Source organism: Syngnathoides biaculeatus, chromosome 13 (genome assembly GCF_019802595.1).
Source record: "Syngnathoides biaculeatus isolate LvHL_M chromosome 13, ASM1980259v1, whole genome shotgun sequence".
Taxonomy (NCBI): Eukaryota; Metazoa; Chordata; class Actinopteri; order Syngnathiformes; family Syngnathidae; genus Syngnathoides; species Syngnathoides biaculeatus.
Window position 1 is genome coordinate 28,209,727 of NC_084652.1, and position 18,940 is coordinate 28,228,666.

An 18,940-nucleotide genomic window follows, 5' to 3' on the forward strand; every position below is an offset into this window, starting at 1 on the left:
ATGTCAACTTTCAAGTTGGTTTCTTTAGTTTTTCGTGGATATTTCACTTCATTCGTTGCTTTCTGATATTCTGCTGCACTCGGTTTACCGCGGCTCGTTCTGCAGCCGCTACTCGGACGCAGGATTTATTTTTGAACGTTTGACGATAGCTGCACAACGATCGAGCGCGACTGAGTCCCGCTGCGTCCCGGTCGGTGTCTTGACGAGAACCGCTGCCTCGGCTGTCCCGCGCAGGACGCCTTGCGACGTCAAGCTGCTCCACGCCTGCGAGGCGCTCATCATCGAGTGGGCGGAGCTGGTGTCGGAGTTCCTGCGGCAGAACCCGGCCCAGCCGCTCCTGGACGGACTGGAACCGCTACCTTCCGAAGAGTTCCGCTTCTGGAGCAACAGGCTGCGGAACCTGGAGCTCATCCTGCAGCAGGTGCCGTCGCCGTCTCAGTGAAGAGAAGTTTGTCTCGGTGGCGCTTATCAGCTTTACGGTGGCTCAAGTTACTGCGGTAAGAAAAAAACGGCAGGCTAGCAACGCGCGGCCGCGTTAACGTGGCGCGGCCTGACGGCTGTTAGCGTTGTTCCCCGATGCTTGACCGTCCTCTCGGTTCGAAGCGCTTTGCTGCCACCTCGCGGCAGCTTTGGGTTCGTCAGGGCCTGCCGACGGTGCCGCGGCGCTGCAGCAAACACAAATGTAGCCGCGTGAGGTACGTGCCTGACTTTTGTATCATTTCGCCAATAACGCGAAAGAAGCTTTTGAGCGCGGCCTGATTCAAAGTCACGATCTTGCGCCCTTTCTTAGCTAATGTGCTAGCGCCGCTCATTCAACTCAGCACGCCACTTTTTCATACGTTGTTGCTGCTGCCGCTTTCCTTTCTTGAAACAATTGGACAGCTCCGTCTCGCCGACTTGCGCTCCAAGATTTCCCCCGTCCAGATTTCACCACATCGTGCCCGAACGAGTCTTTTGGTCCTTAACTTGTGTCGGGCGGATCGTCTTTCCTAACCCTCGCAACGAGAACGTGAATCTGTTGCTCTGAAAATGAGCCAGCTAGAAAGAGAATCGCCACCCAGTGGCGCCGTCCCACCGGTGACAGCATGTGGTTTGCGGCGCAGATGACGGGCGGCGGCGCCCAGCGGATGGCGTCCTTGCTCGGGTCCGCCGAGGGGGCGTACCGCGCCACCTTGAAGGACACGCACGCCGACGCCCAAAAAGGTACCGCGCCGAACGGGGGCCACGTCGGCGAGCTCATCTCCAGTCGGCCTCTGACCCCGCAGGATTGTCGGAGGCCCAGGACGCCGACGACAACCTTCGACCTCTGCGGCGGGAAGTGGAGCGACTGGAGCTGCTGGAGTACCCGCAGGTAAAAGTGGTACGCGGGTCAGGTGACGCGCGACGTAGCTCAAGCGCCTGTGACCGACAGCTGCGGGACAACATGGCCGCCGTGATGCAGACGGCGCACCAGCTGTGGATCAGGTCGCGTTTCCACTGCAAGCCGTGCTGGATCGTCGTCTTGCTGCAGGAGATCTGCAACCTCTTCATCCACCGGGTACGCATCTAGTCCAGATTTCGCCTGGCTTTTCTCGCCACTCACGGCTGAAGTTTACTCAACAAACTGAACAGATGACAAAGAATGACGGCTCGCGAATATGCAACGGGCCGAAGGAGGGCCGACAGAACGGGAAACGCTCTTGACGTGCTAATGAATAGCATCGACGATTAGCAATTTTCAAAGCTTTTACGTCACGGACAGTTGAACACAAACGGTGGCGCAACAGACAATATCACAATACCTACTACGTCCTCGACAAAGAAACTCGGCGCCTGCGCCAGAAGGAGCGCCGCAAAGCGTGGAAGTGTGACGTGAACTCTTCTGTTTTTTTTTTTTTTACCGTTCATTGAATACAATGTGGTCAAGGACCGCTGAAGCTCTTCGCACGAACAGAACGTCCGTTGGGACACAAAACGCTTTTGGCCACAACGCGTGAAATCTGCTTTGCGTCTTGCCGACGGTGCCTCGGTTGGACGGCGGACAGCCGTAACCGGGATTCGGACCCCTGACCCTTTGATGAGCGGGCCACCGGTCCTACCGAGTGCTTCCTGACTTACTGAACTGTCCCGTTGCGCTTTCATTTTGTAGAACAGCACTTTTTTTGTGTGTGTTTGTGTGTGTGGGGGGGGGGGGGGGGAGCAGTGTCGCTCCCTCAGTTTCGGTATGTAAATGTGATTTGAGGCACGAGATGCAAATTGAAGTCGTATCTTTGGCGTGATTTGCGTGTTTTTCCGGAGAGCCGACTTTGATCTGGAACGGCGCCGTTACGCCGCTTTGGTGTATTTTCAACCCAGTACAAGGAACAAAATTTACTACTGTCTGTTACTGTACGTTTCGAAGGTGTGCAGGGATGATTTCTTCCTCTCCATCTTCCAAATACTGTACGTATATCTAAATAGTCCAGAAAATGCGCAGTCGCGACTTCTCGGACTTCAGCTATTGTCAGATTTCTGTATTTGGGAATATTTTTTTTTCATCGGGACGAAGATTATAGACTACAAATGCGGTAATTGTGCGCTCGTTCCCGTCGACTCCATCGTGGCCACAAGCGAGATCGGCTTTGTCGTCTAGAACCGCCGGCGATGGCGGTAAATGCGAGGAAAGGAGCAACAACGGCCACTGATCGTTTGTGTCATCCCGTTGCAGAGCAGGAAGTTCCTGAACGGACAGGAAGTGATGCGTGGTCTGGTTTCGGACCCCGCGCAGGTTCTGGACGATGTCCGAGTGGTGACGTTGACTTTGCAGACTCTCAAGGACAAATACATCCACCACAGGATGCTCCTGGAAGAGCAGGTCTCCGATCACTTTTCCGACAGTTTGTCTCAACTTTTCTCGGTCCACTCGTGGTTTGAAAATGTGGCCGCCGTCAATCGGTACACAATATATGGGCCAAAGTGTCGACTCGGCTACCTTGATTTGACCTGATGGTCTTCTTCTTCTTGTAAATGGCGTCGGCTTTGGAGCCGGAACAGCTTCAACTCTTCGGGGAAGGCCTTCAGCGAGGTTTGTAGGCGCGGTGACTTCACGGGAGCGCATTTGTCAGGTGGGGCGAGAAGGCCCCGAGTCGACCCGCAGGAGCTCCGTCGGCTCGAGGCCCGGACTCTGCGCTCTCCCGCGTCCGCGTCTCGTTGGACCTCGCTTTGTGCACCGACGCACAGACGTTGAACAGGAAGGCCGATCCCTAAAATCTCTCGGTACGCTGAAGCGTTCAAAGTGTGCGCTTTGGAGACGAGCCGTCCCTTTTCCAACACGGTGGTCACGAATTGCCCTTGAAGGCACTTCAACCTAGTGGGAAACCTTCCGAGAAGAGTTGAAGCCGTTCCAAGTTGAGAGGGTGGAGCGACGTCAATTCCATACGTGGGTCAAGGTCGAGGCAGGCGAGCTCGTACCTTTGGCAATGTCCAGTGTGTACGGTACCTCGCGTGTCTCCTTACTATGGTCCATTGATTTGCCACACCCAAGACGCGTCTGCGTTCCGTGCAGGACGGGGGCCGACACAGGTGGGAGTTTCCTTCTCATCTGGTCTTCGCTCGCTTGGACGACTTCCTGATTCGCCTGCAAAGCATCCAGGCAAGTGCGGCTTTCTGCTGTCTGAAAATGAAATGCATGAAAAGTCTCGCTGGAGATGTGGAAATCAGCATCCATAGCACGGAAAGAAGGCAAGAGTTGAGAGTTACCCCGAAATCCCGGCGAGCAAACCATCATTGGCTACAAAAAGGATTTTTAAGCCCCGAGGATTCCGAATGCCACGTCTCCCCGAACAGGAAGTGTACCGCGTGCGTCTTCAGTTCCAGCTGGAGCAGGTGGTGGTCTCCGGCGGACGCGGCAGGATGTGGACGGCCGTCGTGGAGGGCGTGTGCCGCGACTTCCTGCAGCAGCTTCAAATTCTCTCAGACTGCGAGTACGACGCCTGCGAGCCGTCGGATCAGGTCGGTGCAGCCGATTGGGCCCTGACTCCTCCTCCTCCTCCTCCTCTTGACGCGCCTCTTCCTGTCGCCCTCAGAGCTTCCCGCGGCAGGCGACTTCCTTCCAGGAACACGTCTCCCACCTGGAAGCGCGCCTGGTTTCCATCCTGAGAGGAACGCTGGACGAATGCTGCCTGCCTTCCGCCGCCGTAAAAGTGGTCAACATGTTCGGGCCGCTTCTGCAGCGTCCCGCCATCCGGGACCAGCTGCGGCCTCAGCTGTCCAGGTTGGTGGAACTGGTCCTGAAGGAGCTGGACCAAGTACGGGCGCTGGTCAAGAGTAAGAGCAAGAAAGACGTGTCGTCCAAGTTCAGGACGTCGCCGGCCGTCACCCTTCGGTGGACGCAACAACTCATGTTGAGGGCTCACAATGTCCTGCACAACTTCCAGACCGTCCAGCACCTGTAAGGACACACACACACACACAGCTTCACTTTTGGCGTGGACGATCGGGTCGACTTTGAGCCATGGATGATGCGATCGACGTTGTCAGTTGTCAACTCGCTCGCCCAGCAGCTTTAGAAATGCTACATGATAGAGAAATAGTCTAAAAATGCAGGAGGACAAAATGAACTCCGTCCATCTCGCTCTCCCCCGCAAAAGCAACGAGCCTATTTTGAGAAAATCAGGACTAGAAGTGGGACTTGGCGGTGCGCGGCACAACACCAGGACCGCCGGGGGGATGTCAGCCCTCGCGGAAGATCACTCGTTGATGATGACATAAACCATGAACCGATCGTCCATAAGTGAAAAGCGCTCAGTCCGGTCCGGCGCAGGAACAAACCCGTTTGAGGCCCGTCCGCAGGTGTCCCGAGTCGAGCGAGGCGGTGCGGCACAAGTTCCAGAAGATCGCCGACCTGCTGCTGGACATCAGGAGCTCGGTGCGTCAGGAATGGAGCCGCCAGCTGGACCGAGACGCCGCCGCCGTCCTCCAACTTCCTCTCATCCAGCAGCAGCAAAGCCTGCTGGGAATTCCCTGCGGCCAGAAGGTCACTCGCACGTGCATGAGCGACAGACACAACATGGAGCCATGGAAAGCTTTCCGTGGGAATCCTAATGGCACGTTGGGATCATGAAAATCTACTTGGGCTAAATAGATTTGAGAATAGCAACTAAAATGAGCAGATTTCAGTTTGGGTTTGCTGCTACAAGCGTGAAGCGGGGAGGGACTCGCATGTCAATTGCCGGCAATTTCCAATGCGCCCGTTTTGCCGTTTGTTGCCTTTTGCATTCAGTCGACGATGACAAACGTAAACCCTGTCGCAGGCTCATTTTGGCCAGTTATGCAGAAAACGTTCGGAACAAAAACATGGAAATTTACCACAAATTTTCCAGCCCTGTGCGCACCTTGTCGCGTCGTGTGCGTGTGTCCAGCTGGAGGCGCTGCTGAGCGATCTCAAGCAAGCCGGTTGGGAGAAGGATCTGGAGCTCCGCCCCCAGGCCGCCGACATCCTGAAGTGCAGACGTGACATCGGCAAAAGCTACCTGAGCCTCACCAACATCGTGGCCTCCTACAACGAGGTACGCGCGACGCGTTGCCGCGGCGCGGCGCGCCGCGCCGTTATTTCTGTGACCTTGATTGGTGCTCCTCCAGGTTGTGGGCGGAGCTCTGCCGGTGGAGCTTCCTCTCATCCGGGACGGCCTGGAAGAGCAGAGGGGGAGCCTGTTGGAGCTGCGAAACGACACCTGGACCAGTCAAGGTCACGTGACGCGTCGGGGATTTGGACAGAGCCCACCTCGTCGCTCCCTAAAAGCGAAACAGCCACCGTGTTCGGAATCTTTCGTCATTCCCGACGCCTCGAGATACGAGTTGAATAGGTCACGTGAGCGTGCTGGTAACTCGAAGCGTCGCTGTCCTAAATCATCTTTGAGGTTAGCAGTCGTGATCTGGTTTCATCAAACTGCATCTTCAAGCAATGGCCACTTTCCAGTTTAGGTTTTTTTTGTTTTTTTTTTTCTGCATTGCTGCCACAGAGCTGCTGAATCGAGCTAACCGAATCGTAGATGTGCAGCTGCGTAACATAGACCATAGCCGTAGATAAAGACAGATGGGCCTTGGTTGCCATCCACAGAGTCGGGGCCAAGTCTCGCAGTCTGGGACCGGTTAGCGTTCGTGACAAAGTTCTTGACGCAGGCGCACGTGAGAGGCGGAAGGCCAAGGGTGTTTCGTGGTCGTGGGGGCGGAATATTGATCTATTGAAAACCAAAACAAAAAAATGCAGTCAGGGCTTGCTTGCGGAACGGTCCCAACTTTACGGAGGCGAAAAAAAAGATTCCAGTGAATACAAGTCGTCCATTGGCGCTGAAACATGCAATAAATGAATATGTGTGTGCGTGCGTGCGTGCGTTCAGGCATACATGAGATGATAGAGAAGAAGAGGCGGAGCTTGGACGTCTTCTTCGCCTCAGTTAACGAAGCGCGGGCCAACATGGACACCATGCACGCGATCACGCAGGTGGGTCAGCGGACGGGAGCGTGCGACACGCCTCGGTGTGACTGCCCCCTCCCCCCTCCACAGAGCTGGGCGGGCCTTCCGCTGCTTCATCGCTCGGGCCACTTCCTGGAGAGGGGCGGAGCCACGGAGGAGAGCTACACCCGCGTGCGCGAAGATGGCGAACAGGTCGTACGTCTGACGGCGGTAAGGCTACGCCCCGCCCGCCGTGAGCGTCCGGACGCACCGGCTGGGAGGAGCGCTAGTTCCCCTAACCTTAACCCTAAAACTGGTGGGGCGGATTCTGAGGAAGGTCCAAAAGATCCCAGCCCGGCTAAGCGAGGTGAAACCATCAAAGAAGAAGTTTGCATGAAAGCTTTTCAAATTGACGGCAGAAACGGTAACTTCAGCTCGCGGCGGGGCGGCGCCCTCGTCCGCCGTCTTGCTAGCGGCTTCCGGTGTTCGAGTTTTGTATTGTTGATCATAAAGTGCAAAAATACACACCCCAAAACAATAGAAATCAGGTCGATGTCGCATTTTCTCAGGACAACTCGGTCCTGTACGGCGTGCGGGACCAGTCGTCGCCCGTGTGGCTGGTCTACCTGGACCACGTGGACCAAATGGTGCAGGACGGCGTGCTCCAGATGCTCCTGCATTCGCTCAACTTCCTGTCGCAGAACATGACGCCCACGGTGAGCGTGCCCGTCTTTCCGTTCGCCGCTTTCAAAGAAAGCACGCCAAGCCGGACGAATCGCTCATTCGTTCGGACGGCAGATGAGCGCTTTTTCCTTTTTCTTCTGGAGCGCCACTCGCCAAAAAAGGAACACGATTTAGCACAACGTAGCACAAGTTGATGGCCTGGATTTGGCATCCGACTCTTGTAAGGTGGCAAGCCGGGCAACCTCCTTTTCTCTGCGTGACCTCTCGCTGAGTCCGCCTGATATCTTGGCATTGCCACGCGAGTCCACTCCGGGTAACTGGAGGACGCGTCCGCCCTCAGAGCTTCGGGGGGGCCTTGCTGCAGGTGTCGCTCCAGCTGCAGCTGACGGGAAGCGTCTTTGACCCTTCTCTGACGTCGGACCTGACCGAGGTCCTGAAGTCGTTCATCGCCGACATCCACGCGGCTGCCGCTCTGCCCCCCAGGGTCTCCGCCGCTCGCCGGGGCAACTACCAGGTCAGCCCCCCTCCCCACCCCCCCCAGCCCCGCCGGGCCGGCCGCGGAGTCGCGAGCCCGGACCCGACGCGTTCTTCCGCAGGAGGCGCTACGGGAAGACGCCGAGCTGACGGCGTTGGAAAAGGAAGTGATGCTGCGCCTGCAGGAGGCCAACGAGGAGGCGGAGCGCCTGAGAGCCGACCTGGACCGCTTCTCGCCGCTGTGGCAGAGTCACAAACGCAGCGTCATGGACGACTTCCTCAAGTACGGCCGACACCTGGATGAGGGCGAGGAGGACGTGGACGAGGCCCCGCCCAAGCTGGCCGACTTTCAGAGAGAGGTCTCGCGTGCGCTCCCGCTTCCCGTTTGTGACATAACTTCAGATGTTTCAAACTTCCTGTGCGAGAGTTTGCTTCCTGTTGAAGAAGCGTCGCACTTCCCGTTCTGAGACTTGTTTTCTTTTTTTGTGGCTTAGATCCACGCCCTCCAGAAGCAGCTGAGGGAGGTGAACGAGCTGGAGGACTACTACCTGGTCCACGGCTGGCTGCAGGTCGACCTCCAACCTTTCAAGGACGCCCTGCGCCTCTTCATCAACAACTGGATCAGCTTGTACACGCAGCATCTGCTCAAGCTCGTCAGGCAAAGGTGAGCCAAACCCGGACCCCGTTCTGAAGAGCAAATTTGACCGACGAATACGCCGACGTAGCGTTCCTCTCCGATGAAGTGATGCGATATTAACTTATGACTCCACGGGACACGCCCCGTAGCAATGTGAGTGGCTGCCGCGTCCGGGCGTCCCCTCCCGCATTTGGGCTTCACCGTTGGCCGCTCGTGATGTAGCATATTTTCGCGAGAGGGCTCAACATTTTCTCCTGATGTGCGCCTCGTGTGCACACCAAGTTCCACAATCTGTAAACGTCGTCGTGTTTACTGAGGTAACGCGTGCACAGCGTCTACGCCAGCGTTCGTGTCAGCGTGCATGAAAGCTACCACACGATGGCACTCACGAGGCACCGAGGAACGCTTCAAATTTGGACTTTTGCCAGAAGACGCTTAGAATCCCCCACAGAATGAGAAGCGGACACAAGTCATCGGTCAACACGGGAGGGCGACTTGACGCACTTAACTGCTGGAAATGACGAAGGCGGCAGTCGTTCCTATTGAACGTATGTCGCTTCTTCTTTCTTCTGAATGTCGGATCAGGGCGGCGAGAAAAATTCCGTGTTGGCCATTAAATCCGATTCTGATTGATCAATTTATTGACAATCGAGAGCTTTTCAATTCAATTGTGCAAATTGAAGCCCCTCGACATCCGCCTTCGTGAAGCCTCTCTGAGAGCTTTCGGGGCTAAAGCGCCCCACAAAGAAAGTCGACTTTGCGTTTCACTCCTTGTTTTTCCCCCCGACGGCGCGTTCAGCATGTCGCGGCGCAGCGTCGACGACGACGACGACGAAGCGGAGAAATCGTCGGCTCGCCATTTCCCTCTGACGGAAACCATCATGCTGCTGGAGACGGTCAACGTGGAAGTTCCCGAGCTCACCACGCTGCTGCAGGTGGGCCGACCGCGTCGCGCCGACTTCTTGGGAACGTCCCCGGAGGGATTCCCGAGTCTCGTAGTCTACGACAGGCAATAGAAGAAGTTGGGGGAAAATGGCAGCTTTTTTTGTCATTTCTCGACAGCAAAAAAATATTTTCCACTACTAATGTGACCTATGAATACGTTGAAACATTTTCAAGGGGAAACGTGGAAAATTCCCCCAAACACCTTTGCTGCACCAATATGCACACTCAAAACAACCGAGTGGCAGATGGGCAAATCTACGGCGCAGACGCTGCACGGCAGCGTTGCTACTTGTGCCCCCCGCGTCACGATGACGTCCCGAATTGGCCGATTGGCAAAAGTTCCGGCTGGCTTTCCAACCTTTTCATTTTTTTTTTTTTTTTCGTAAGACCAGGCCAGGCCGGGCAAAGTCCTCGCGCCCCCAAAACGTCGTCGGAGCGTTTCGGAGACGGAACGCGCGGGTGGGTCCCGGCGACCCCAAGGAGACGGCAGATTGTTGGCCCGTCGACTGAATCTTCAGAACCTGCTTGAAATTCCTCACTTTTGGAGGGAGGTCCACTCCTGCTAGGGCTTTATGGCCCATCTCAAGCCTTGGAAATCCGATTCACCAGCCTGAAACCTTTGAACCGTCCCATCAGGACTCCGACAGCGCACGCGGGAACCGGAGGCGACGGTCGGAGCTTCTTCCGGACACATTTGGACTTCTCAGAAGCCGCTCCTGTTCTTGGAACAGCTGGACAAACAAAACGATGACTCAACCGGTTTGGGTCAGGCTGACTCACGTGTTCCTTCGACCCAACTCAAACATCTGAAGTTGATTTGGGGATGGGCAGAGGCTGGGAGAACCGCCCCTTTGTCTCTGAACTGAGGGTGAAATTTCCGCCCAACGGTTGGTTACGTGTCCCGACGACGAGGCCGCGAGATCGCACCCAACGGCGGAAATGGTCGCGTGTGGCGTGCTTGTAAATGTTATAGGTCACATGAAAGGTGGAAAAGGTTTAGGGCGTCTGAAGAGGGACTCATCCGTCGTCGCCGTCATCATTTCCTGCTCCTCATCACGACCCGGCCCGACCCCCCCCCCCCAAAAAAAAAAAATTGTGGATGACTGACACCCACAATAACTTCATTGGGAATGGGAGGGGGGGGAAACCCAGAAACTCTTCGATAAGTGGGGATAAACCACCAGTCGGTGTTTTCTGGGGTGGAGGAAACCACCTCAGAAAAAAAAAACAAACAAAAAAACAGAATAAATCCAAAGATAGGCGTATCCGGTGCTGAACCGCCAGTCGGACGGCTCGCCCGTCAGATGAATTGTACTCTGGAAAGGCCCGTCGGGCGCCGTCGACCCGCTTGGCAACCAACGCGTGACCGACACTAACGTGACGTCCATCCGTGTTGTGATGTGTTTCAGAGCTGATGGCGACGCCGAGAGATTAAAGAGCAGCTGACATGACGGACGCTGCTCTTTTTAAAGTCACATGACTCCATTACCCACAATGCAGCTCACCCTTCGGCGACGTCATCAGCTTTGGACGGCCGATGAACCAACGAAAATGACAGTGTAGATTTTCAATAAATGATTTAATAGAATTTCTTTCGTCAACATCCAGACGGGCGGCCATCTCGTGGCAGACACCGAAGTCAAAGAGGCACAAAGAAGATGAAGACCGCCGCCGAGAACGCGTCTAGCGGCGGTAGACGCCGAAGGTCAGCAGGCTGAGGAAGACGGTGACGCCGAGCAGCGAGGCGGAGGCGGGCGCCGTGAACAGGTGGCGGTACTGGATCTGGCAGTACCACAGCACGGCCAGCATCAGCACCAGCAGCGGCACCATCAGGCCGCCCACGTTCAGCGCCACCCGGACCCGCTCGGCCGCCGCCGGACCGCCCGCGGCCGCCGCCCGCTGCGAGATGTGGCAGTGCAGCACGCAGTCGTGCGCCAGGCGGAGCGCCTCCAGCGTGGCGTCGTCGTCCTGCAGCAGCTGGCCCCGGTAGATGAGGCGCACGCGCCGCTCCTGCCCCGCGAAGTACGTCCTGCCGAAGGGGGAAAGGGAGCACGTGAGAGGGGGCGGGGCCACGGGGCGGGGCGGCGAGCGGGCGGGGCCACGGGGCCGGGCGCCTGGCGCTTGGAGACGGCTCCCTCGGATTTGCTCGTTTTCCGCCCGGACGCGTTCTTCCCTCGGCTCGGTTTGGGGTTTTTTTTTTTTTTGGGGTCGCGGGTCGACTTCGGGCCAGTTTTTCCTGCTACCTTGCTGAACGAGTCAAGTAAAAAAAAAAAAAAACAAACCAGACTGGTGGATTTTCAGATGATATTTGAAGGGAACAATCAAAAATGAAAATAGTCGCAAAGAGCGCAAACACTACGCTCATACTCTGCCAATGCAAAGCAAAAACGCCTTGTTAGACGTGCAGCTTTGTGACACTTTGTCGAGATTGAAGATCATATTGCTAAAATCGTTTCACTTCATTTTTTTCCTCCCTCCCTCATTGATGCGCACACAACACCAAGACAATTGTTAAACGTTTGGGAGATTTATTGAAAAAGCAAAAGCAAAAAAAAAAAAAACCTAATTATATCACAGCCATCAATATTCCGGGCCTTTGCTGCGATATTCTAAAAAATATACGACCCGCCGAGCACGTCGAGCCGCGTTTGAGGATACCGATCGGACCGGATTAGGAAAGGCCGAGCCCGGTGGGTCCGCCCGAGACCCGACGGTTTCCGGTGGATGTCGCAGCAAATGAGAATCACGAGGTCAAAAGGAACTTCCCGCGCGACATTTTCATGTCTGTTACGAAACAGCCTCGAATACTAATCGTCTCGGGACCGTCACAACAGAACCTCCCAACCAACTCAAATAATTGCTCAATGATGGCACAACATTTTAATACCGTTGATAACACGTATTACAGTCTTCAAAACAGAAACTTATTTTGCACTGCATTAAATATCGGTCCAGAAAAGGTTTGCACACCCTCAGCCAAGCGTCTGACGCAGCTCCGACCCGAAAAAGATCCGCAGGGGCTCCCTTCGGTGCGTCGCATTGATGACTTTTTTTTTTTTTTTTTTTTTTAATCCCAAGAGTTTGGCTTCATTGGCCATTGAGAAGCCATTGAGGCGAGTTATCGTCGTTTCGGAGCGCGGCGCCACTTCCGCCTTGAGTGTGGACACGTTTCTTTTCAAATGATCTTTGGCGCAGTAACAACAAGCACGCCACGCCACGTTACTCCCCTGAGTTGGAGGCGCAAATGACTGGAATATAATCCAAATGTGGAACAGAAGACATCCAATATCATGTCGAAACGTCTATGTATCCATTTTTTAACCACTATGTACCTGTATACGATTACACAATATTTTTTTATTTTCCATCCATAGCGAAATATGCGCTACATTAACTTTTTGAAAGAGTTTCTGGACATTATGTTTGAGAAATGAAGAAAGGGGAAGGGCTTCTACAAAAAAGGCCAAAGTGAGAGTCGCCATCCTGTGTTGTTATGTGGTATTTGGCTACAGGCGGGAGGGCTCGCTCCGCGCCCCCCCACGAGCGTGCGCACGCGTTACCTCTTGATGTATCCGACGGTGTCCTGAGGTCCGACGTGCGCCATCCTCTCCGTGTCATTGAGGAACTTGAGTCTGACCACCATGTTCCGCCGAGAGTCGCCGCCCCCCGCCGAATCGTCGCTCCCCGCGTCCCCGTCCTTGTCGTCCGCGAGGGGCGGGGCGGAAGCGGCGGCCGCCGCCGCGTCCGCGGACGCGGCGGTCTGGGAAGGGGCGGGGCCCGCGGGGGCGTCGAGGGCGTGCGGGGGGTCCGAGGTACGGGTGGAGGTCCAGGCCAGCAGCAGCACGGCCGCCGCCGTCAGCGCCGCCAGCGCGAGCGTCACCTCGTCGCCCACGCCCTCAATCAACGACATTGCCGCCGCCGCCGCCGCGCAGCCGATCGCACAGCACCTGAACCAAAGAGCGGGGCGCTATTAACAGTCCCGCTAACACAAGGGTGCCAAACGTGCCCGACTTTGCAGAAAAGCACAAGACGCAAGAACATACGGTGACCAACGAGACCGGCGGTAGAAGCACGCAGGGAGATTCAATTTTGGGCCGAAGGAGCTGTAAGCGAAGCGTGCCGAGACACCGTCGGACGCTGGTGGGGAGGAACGTTAACGAGACGAAAGGAAGCGAGAGCGAATGAAGATGTTGAAGCGGTCGGCGAGGACGAGTAAACGAGCTCAAAGTCAGAGCGGTTCGGGCATGGCCACCGGAGGTGCCGGAGAGTCACTCGACTAGGTAGCTGCGAGGGAAGACCAAAGAGAAGGTTGACGGATGTTGGGAGGGCTCTTGGTGGCGGTAGAGGCGCCCACATGACCCGAAGAAGATTCTATCTAGGGTCCAAACTAATGTAATGTACGTTGGGCCAAGTGCTTTTTTGCGGTGTCAGATTAGAGGCGCTGAATTTAGTCCACAGCCTCCTTGAAATGCTGTGATTTGTTCTGGGAAAAGAAATACCTTGGATTATCCGAGCCGCCAGTCAATCCCAGGCCACATGGAAACAAACTGGTCGCGCTCACAATCACACCTAACGGGCAATTTCGAGCCTCCACGGATGCCGCAGAAGGTCAGTCAACAGCTTTTTTTTTTGCTTCGGTGGAGGAACACGTCGATGCTCTGCCGTAACGTCGGCGGCGTCGACGTTTACATTTGCATGGCGGGCCGACGACTCCGCCCGCCCTCACTTGAAAAAGTTGCCGCTTGAGCTCATCGAGATGTCAATTTAAAATCGCTTCTCGGTGGCAACAAGTTGTTTTCGAAAAGGTACCGAAACAAATGCTTTCGTTTGGAGGTTCCACGAATAAACGGGGGGAGGAGAAAGTGAATATTTCAATGGTTCTTCGTTTTTCCAGACATTTGAGGTTGCTCATGTGATTTGCAACAAAATAATCACGGTGAATATTTCTAGCGTGAACTCGTAATTAAAACACAAGGGAAAAAAAAGCGGGGGGAATATTTTCAAGGGCCTGCAAACGTCGGACAAGGTAGAGCAGACTCAATGACTAAACCCGGCTTATTCTTATTAAGATTGAAGTCGGCTTCGCGTGGCTTTTTGGTTATTTGGACTTCGGCCCGTTTGAGGAGATGCTGGTGCTGCTTCTTCAGCTGACGCTTGACGTCACACTCAAGAAGCTACATGCTAAGCGCGAGTAGCGTCGCGGAGCGGGCCGGAAGTGAGGCCGAGTCAACCGAAAGAAGGCTCGCGTCATCTTTTCTCTCCCGCCTTTCATTCGGTGTGCTAAGAGCGAAGGACCAACTTACTGTTCAGCTTCTAAGCGCCATGTCATGTGTTAGCCTTAAAGCTAATTTCGCTCTCGGGCTTCTCATTCCCTCGGAACACGTCCGGGTTGTCTTCTTCGGTGTTTTTGCTTGATGACGCTTCCTGCTGGCCGCTCCGTTTGCTCGCTAAATAAACGTACCATTGTTATCAAGTCGGGCAAAAATATTGGATAGCCATACAAATACATATAATATACATTATATGTAATACTCACATTAATATTTTGGAATTACTCCGTTAATTCGTGTCAGGAAGTAATGAAGACGAATGTTTTGAAAGCGCAAGATGGCCGCCTTCTTCGCGGCGCCTTTATTTTGAAAAAGTGGCGGCGGTGACGTCGACGGAAGTTGCGCAAGGAGTTCATGGTCAAGATGGCGGCAGCGCGGGATCGAGTCGTTCGTCTGCTGCTGCAACTCGAGCGTGCTGCGTAAGTGCGAGTAAAAAAGCCTCACCATTACGAACGCCCGTGATGAAAATCAAGCGGCGGTCACGTGACCGTCATGCAACGTGAATATCTCATCAGAATTCGAATCATTTTCATTTTGCCAAATACGTCAGAAAGATTGTTGTCGTTACGTCAGGCAAAATCAATAAATCAACAATACACAATCATTCATTGAAATTAACGATAGAAAAAAAAAAAAAAAAAACTTCCCTGTGTTCTCTGACCTCCGTGACCCACAAGATGATCCAGAAGATCAGCGCCAGCGCGCCGACAGCTTGAGGGAAAAGTTTGGAGATGGAGCCGCCAGTGTGGCTTTTCCCCGACTTCACTGCGCTTTCCTCCCACGTTCCAAAACCGTGCAACATTCATTGGAGACTCGAAATTGCCCCGTCGGCGTGATTGTGAGTGCCACCGTTGTCCGCCTCCGTCGTTCATCGAGCAAAACTTCAAGAAAGTGACTTTTGGCGCCACATCCGGGTCATTGTCAATTGTGCAAATGTTGCAGCCGGATCTCACTTCCGCAAATAGTGCAGAGGTGCAAAACTACCGCAGCCAAATGTCATGACGGCATCTCGCGACCGAGGCGAGGGGGAAGAAGTTGTCCAAAAATAAATACAATAATACGGTGGATCATACGTGTGTCTGTCTACTGTCTCCATGGCAACGACACCTTGAGCATGGCTGCACGGGAAAGCTGACGGTGGAGTGTGTGTGTGTGTGTGTGTGTGTGTGTGTGTGTGTGTGTGTGTGTGTGTGTACAGGTGCAGGTGTCCTGCTCACTCCCACACTTTGTACCAAGGTACCGTAAATATGAATATTGATCATCACAATAATGATCACAGGTCAACGAGCGTATTTACGGCCAAACGACATCATTTTGGGATTGGTTTATGATTCGCGCACAATTTTAGACGACATCAACTTTCTGTGCAGGTGTGACGTGCAGCGAGCGTAAAACGGACTACGCCTTCGAGGTGAGGCGCTGCCTTCAAGATGGGGGAGGGGGTCATTAACCATCCTGTTGTCATGGCGATGCCACATGTGTTTTTTTTTTTCTTCCCCCCCCCCCCCCCAAGATGGCCAGTTCCAACATTCGCTACGGAGAAGGAGTCAGCAGGGAAATCGGCATGGTAACCGGCCCCGCTTCATCATGGCGTCGGCGGTTCCCGGGCCAGGCGAAGGGTTAAACCCGAAGCGCGTCGTTTGAGCTCGGCCCGAAAAGCCTGCAACCTTTTTCCGTGCATCCATTTGCGCCAGCGCTTATCCCGGGCAGCGTCGCGGGTTGACTCGGGGCCAAAGGCAGACGACGCCCCTGAACCGGTCACCGGTCCGTCGCAGGGACTGAAAAGGTGTTAGCGCTCCAACCAACACAAAAGTCCGTCATACTGTAATCAGGAACGTATCTTGGGAAAACGGCGGACTCGGTCCTACTAAAAAAGTACATCGGCCGCCTCATCGACACAACTTAACTGAGGAACGCCGTCCCCGCCTCCTCCATCTTGAGTTGCGTTTGGAGTTGTTCACGTATTCCCCACCCCAGAATCCCGCAGAAGGTGCAAATTAGGCAGATTTGAAAGCTGTACGAACCTCCCCAGACACGGGGGTAGCGGTCTCTGGCTGCTTAAGGCGCAGCCTCGGGAGCTGAGCCTTGTGAGGATAAGCGGCGGACGGAGGATTCTCCCCCCCCCTGCTCTGTGATTCGGGATTGAGGAGTGTTGGCTTCCTTGGTCCATCGTACATCATATTGACTCTTGACTTGTGTTTGCGGCGCAGGACCTCCAGAACTTGGGCGCCCGCAACGTCTGCGTGATGACCGACAAGAACTTGTGCCGCCTGCCGCCCGTCATGGCGGTCGTGGAGTCTTTGGCCAATAGCGGCGTGCCGTTCAAGATGTACAACAGCGTTCGCGTGGAGCCCACCGACGGCAGGTCAGACCCGCCGGCGCCCCGCGTTCCCGAACGGCCTCCAATGTCGGCTCGTCGTCACAGCTTCAAAGACGCCATCGCCTTCGCCAAGAGGGGTGGATTTGATGCCTACGTGGCGGTGGGCGGGGGCTCCGTCATCGACACGTGCAAGGCGGCCAATCTGTACTCGTGCCACCCCGACGCCCGCTTCCTGGACTTCGTCAACGCTCCCATCGGAAGAGGAAAGCCGGTCACCACAGGTGCCCTGAAGCCGCTCATCGCGGGTAAGCCGCCGCCGCGCCACGTCGGCCCATCAGACGGCATTAACCCCCCCCCCCCCCGTCAGTCCCGACGACCGCCGGCACCGGCAGCGAGACGACGGGCGTGGCCATCTTTGACTACGAGCCTCTGAAGGCAAAAACGGGTGAGGTGCTTGCCCCGCCCACTTCTGATTTGCTTGGCAATTTAAACAAAAAACAAAAAATTTGCCTTGAGATACGCATGAGCTTTGAACCCCACCGCTAGATGGCGCCTGCACACTCCACGCGCTCTTGGTTCTTGATTAACAGCATGAAAAATTCCTTTTCCCCCAACACGGCCTCAGGCTGCTAACTTTACGTCACGTAACGCGTGCGCTAAGGCTCCCGTTTGGAGCTTGCTAAGCAGCCAAATCGCTTCTTCGCCCTTCTTCGATGTTCGCGTCTTCGGCGGGTTTGAAGATGCCGGAGCTGCCACCGAAGGCGCTTCCTGTCTCGCAGCTTTTGCCTGGCATTGGTTTTGGCTTCTTTGCCGTTGATTATACGAACCACCGTTTATGCTCCGGCGGCGGTTAAGGGATCGCCAGCCGAGCCCTGCGCCCCACCCTGGGCGTGGTGGATCCCCGGCACACGCTGAGCATGCCCAGCAGGGTCGCCGCCAACAGCGGTTTTGACGTCCTCTGGTGAGCATCCGCCCGCCCGCCCGCCGCGTTACGCGGTCGGTCGTTCTGACGCCGCCGTCGTCGCAGCCATGCCCTGGAGTCGTACACCGCCCTGCCGTACCGGCGGCGCGCTCCCTGCCCCCCCGACCCCCTCAGCAGGCCGGCCTACCAGGGGAGCAACCCCATCAGCGACGTGTGGGCGCGGCACGCCCTCGGGGTGGTCGCCAAATACCTGAAGCGGTAAGGTCGCACCGCCGCCGCCGCCGCCGTCTTGAGCCGCGCTTCTCCGCCACGTGCGCGCGTGTCGGCAGGGCGGTCCGCGACCCAGAAGACGTGGAAGCTCGATCCGGCATGCACCTGGCCAGCGTGTTCGCCGGCATCGGCTTCGGCAACGCGGGCGTCCATCTCTGGTGAGGCCGGCTTAGCCGCGAGGAAAGAGCGCCCCGTCGCTCACGAAACGTGCGTTTGCGTTGCAGCCACGGCATGTCCTACCCCATCGCGGGTAACGTCAAGACGCACAAGGCCGACGGCTACGACGTGGAGCACGCCCTGGTGGTGAGTTGGCCGCCGTGACGTGCCGGGAGACGCTCTGCGATGTCATCGTGCGTCACCCGCGTGCGCACCCGCTCAGCCTCACGGTCTGTCGGTGGTTCTGACGGCGCCGGCCGTCTTCGGCTTCACGGCGCCGGCGTGTCCGGAGCGCCACCTGGAGGCCGCCCGAATCCTCGGTACTCCTCCGTCCCTCAAGGGGTCGCGTTACGCTTGGTCCGCCGCCCGTCACTTCGCCCGCTTTGTCGCCTTCAGGCGCCGACGTCAGCCGCGCCAAGCGAGCGGACGCGGGCGCCGTGCTGGCCGACACGTTGCGGCGCTTCCTCTACGAGATGCGGGTGGAGGACGGGCTCGCCGCCGTGGGATACCGAGAGGAGGACGTGCCCGCGCTGGTCCGAGGGACCCTCCCGCAGGTCGCCGCTTGTCTCCTTTCCTCGTTATCGTCGCTGAACGTTTCAATGTGGTTTTTTTGTTTTTGCCGACTTTCAGGAGCGAGTGACAAAACTTTCTCCTCGCGAGCACAGCGAGGAAGACTTGACGCGTCTGTTCGAGGCCTCCATGAAACTCTACTGACGTGGCCTCCTGTCCCGCGTCGTTGCTTCCTCGGCCACCGGAGGCGGCGGCGCGACGTCGTTCCGAATCACGAAGT

At 56.0% G+C, this 18,940-nt stretch overlaps 3 protein-coding genes across 17 annotated transcripts; 2 read left to right on the top strand and 1 right to left on the bottom strand.

Annotated features, from left to right (window-relative positions):
* The first annotated feature begins 3,638 nt into the window (after nucleotides 1-3,638).
* On the top strand, nucleotides 3,639-10,897 carry LOC133510655 (dynein axonemal heavy chain 17-like). Of its 10 annotated transcripts, XM_061838824.1 has the most exons (14): nucleotides 3,639-3,969; nucleotides 4,044-4,231; nucleotides 4,319-4,408; nucleotides 4,810-4,993; nucleotides 5,379-5,525; nucleotides 5,599-5,839; nucleotides 6,357-6,460; nucleotides 6,524-6,643; nucleotides 6,982-7,128; nucleotides 7,437-7,610; nucleotides 7,693-7,936; nucleotides 8,065-8,234; nucleotides 9,007-9,142; nucleotides 10,761-10,897. In XM_061838824.1, exons 1-14 carry the CDS (start codon nucleotides 3,784-3,786, stop codon nucleotides 10,868-10,870), a joined length of 2,241 nt encoding a protein of 746 aa, XP_061694808.1. In that variant the 5' UTR covers nucleotides 3,639-3,783; the 3' UTR covers nucleotides 10,871-10,897. The 10 variants fall into 10 exon arrangements, with proteins under 10 accessions (XP_061694808.1, XP_061694805.1, XP_061694806.1 ...); XM_061838821.1 differs by having other exon boundaries at nucleotides 4,044-4,408; XM_061838822.1 differs by having other exon boundaries at nucleotides 4,044-4,408; nucleotides 7,693-7,929.
* Nucleotides 10,713-14,805, bottom strand: tmub1 (transmembrane and ubiquitin-like domain containing 1). Its single transcript, XM_061838889.1, has 4 exons — nucleotides 14,689-14,805; nucleotides 14,456-14,599; nucleotides 12,713-13,099; nucleotides 10,713-11,181 (listed from the first exon to the last, which is right to left on the bottom strand). Exons 2-4 carry the CDS (start codon nucleotides 14,479-14,481, stop codon nucleotides 10,836-10,838), a joined length of 759 nt encoding a protein of 252 aa, XP_061694873.1. The 5' UTR covers nucleotides 14,482-14,599; nucleotides 14,689-14,805; the 3' UTR covers nucleotides 10,713-10,835.
* adhfe1 (alcohol dehydrogenase iron containing 1) lies at nucleotides 13,202-18,917 on the top strand. 6 transcript variants are annotated; one of them, XM_061838864.1, is made up of 15 exons: nucleotides 14,808-14,901; nucleotides 15,160-15,320; nucleotides 15,681-15,718; nucleotides 15,853-15,893; nucleotides 15,996-16,049; nucleotides 16,693-16,847; nucleotides 16,908-17,107; nucleotides 17,170-17,247; nucleotides 17,658-17,763; nucleotides 17,830-17,982; nucleotides 18,054-18,152; nucleotides 18,219-18,297; nucleotides 18,374-18,470; nucleotides 18,547-18,704; nucleotides 18,781-18,917. In XM_061838864.1, the coding sequence occupies exons 5-15, from the start codon at nucleotides 15,996-15,998 to the stop codon at nucleotides 18,862-18,864; spliced, it is 1,263 nt and encodes a 420-aa protein (XP_061694848.1). In that variant the 5' UTR covers nucleotides 14,808-14,901; nucleotides 15,160-15,320; nucleotides 15,681-15,718; nucleotides 15,853-15,893; the 3' UTR covers nucleotides 18,865-18,917. The 6 variants fall into 6 exon arrangements, with proteins under 6 accessions (XP_061694845.1, XP_061694847.1, XP_061694846.1 ...); XM_061838861.1 differs by lacking the exons at nucleotides 14,808-14,901; nucleotides 15,160-15,320 and adding an exon at nucleotides 13,202-13,549; XM_061838863.1 differs by lacking the exons at nucleotides 14,808-14,901; nucleotides 15,160-15,320 and adding an exon at nucleotides 13,556-13,760.
* The last annotated feature ends 23 nt before the right edge of the window (nucleotides 18,918-18,940 follow it).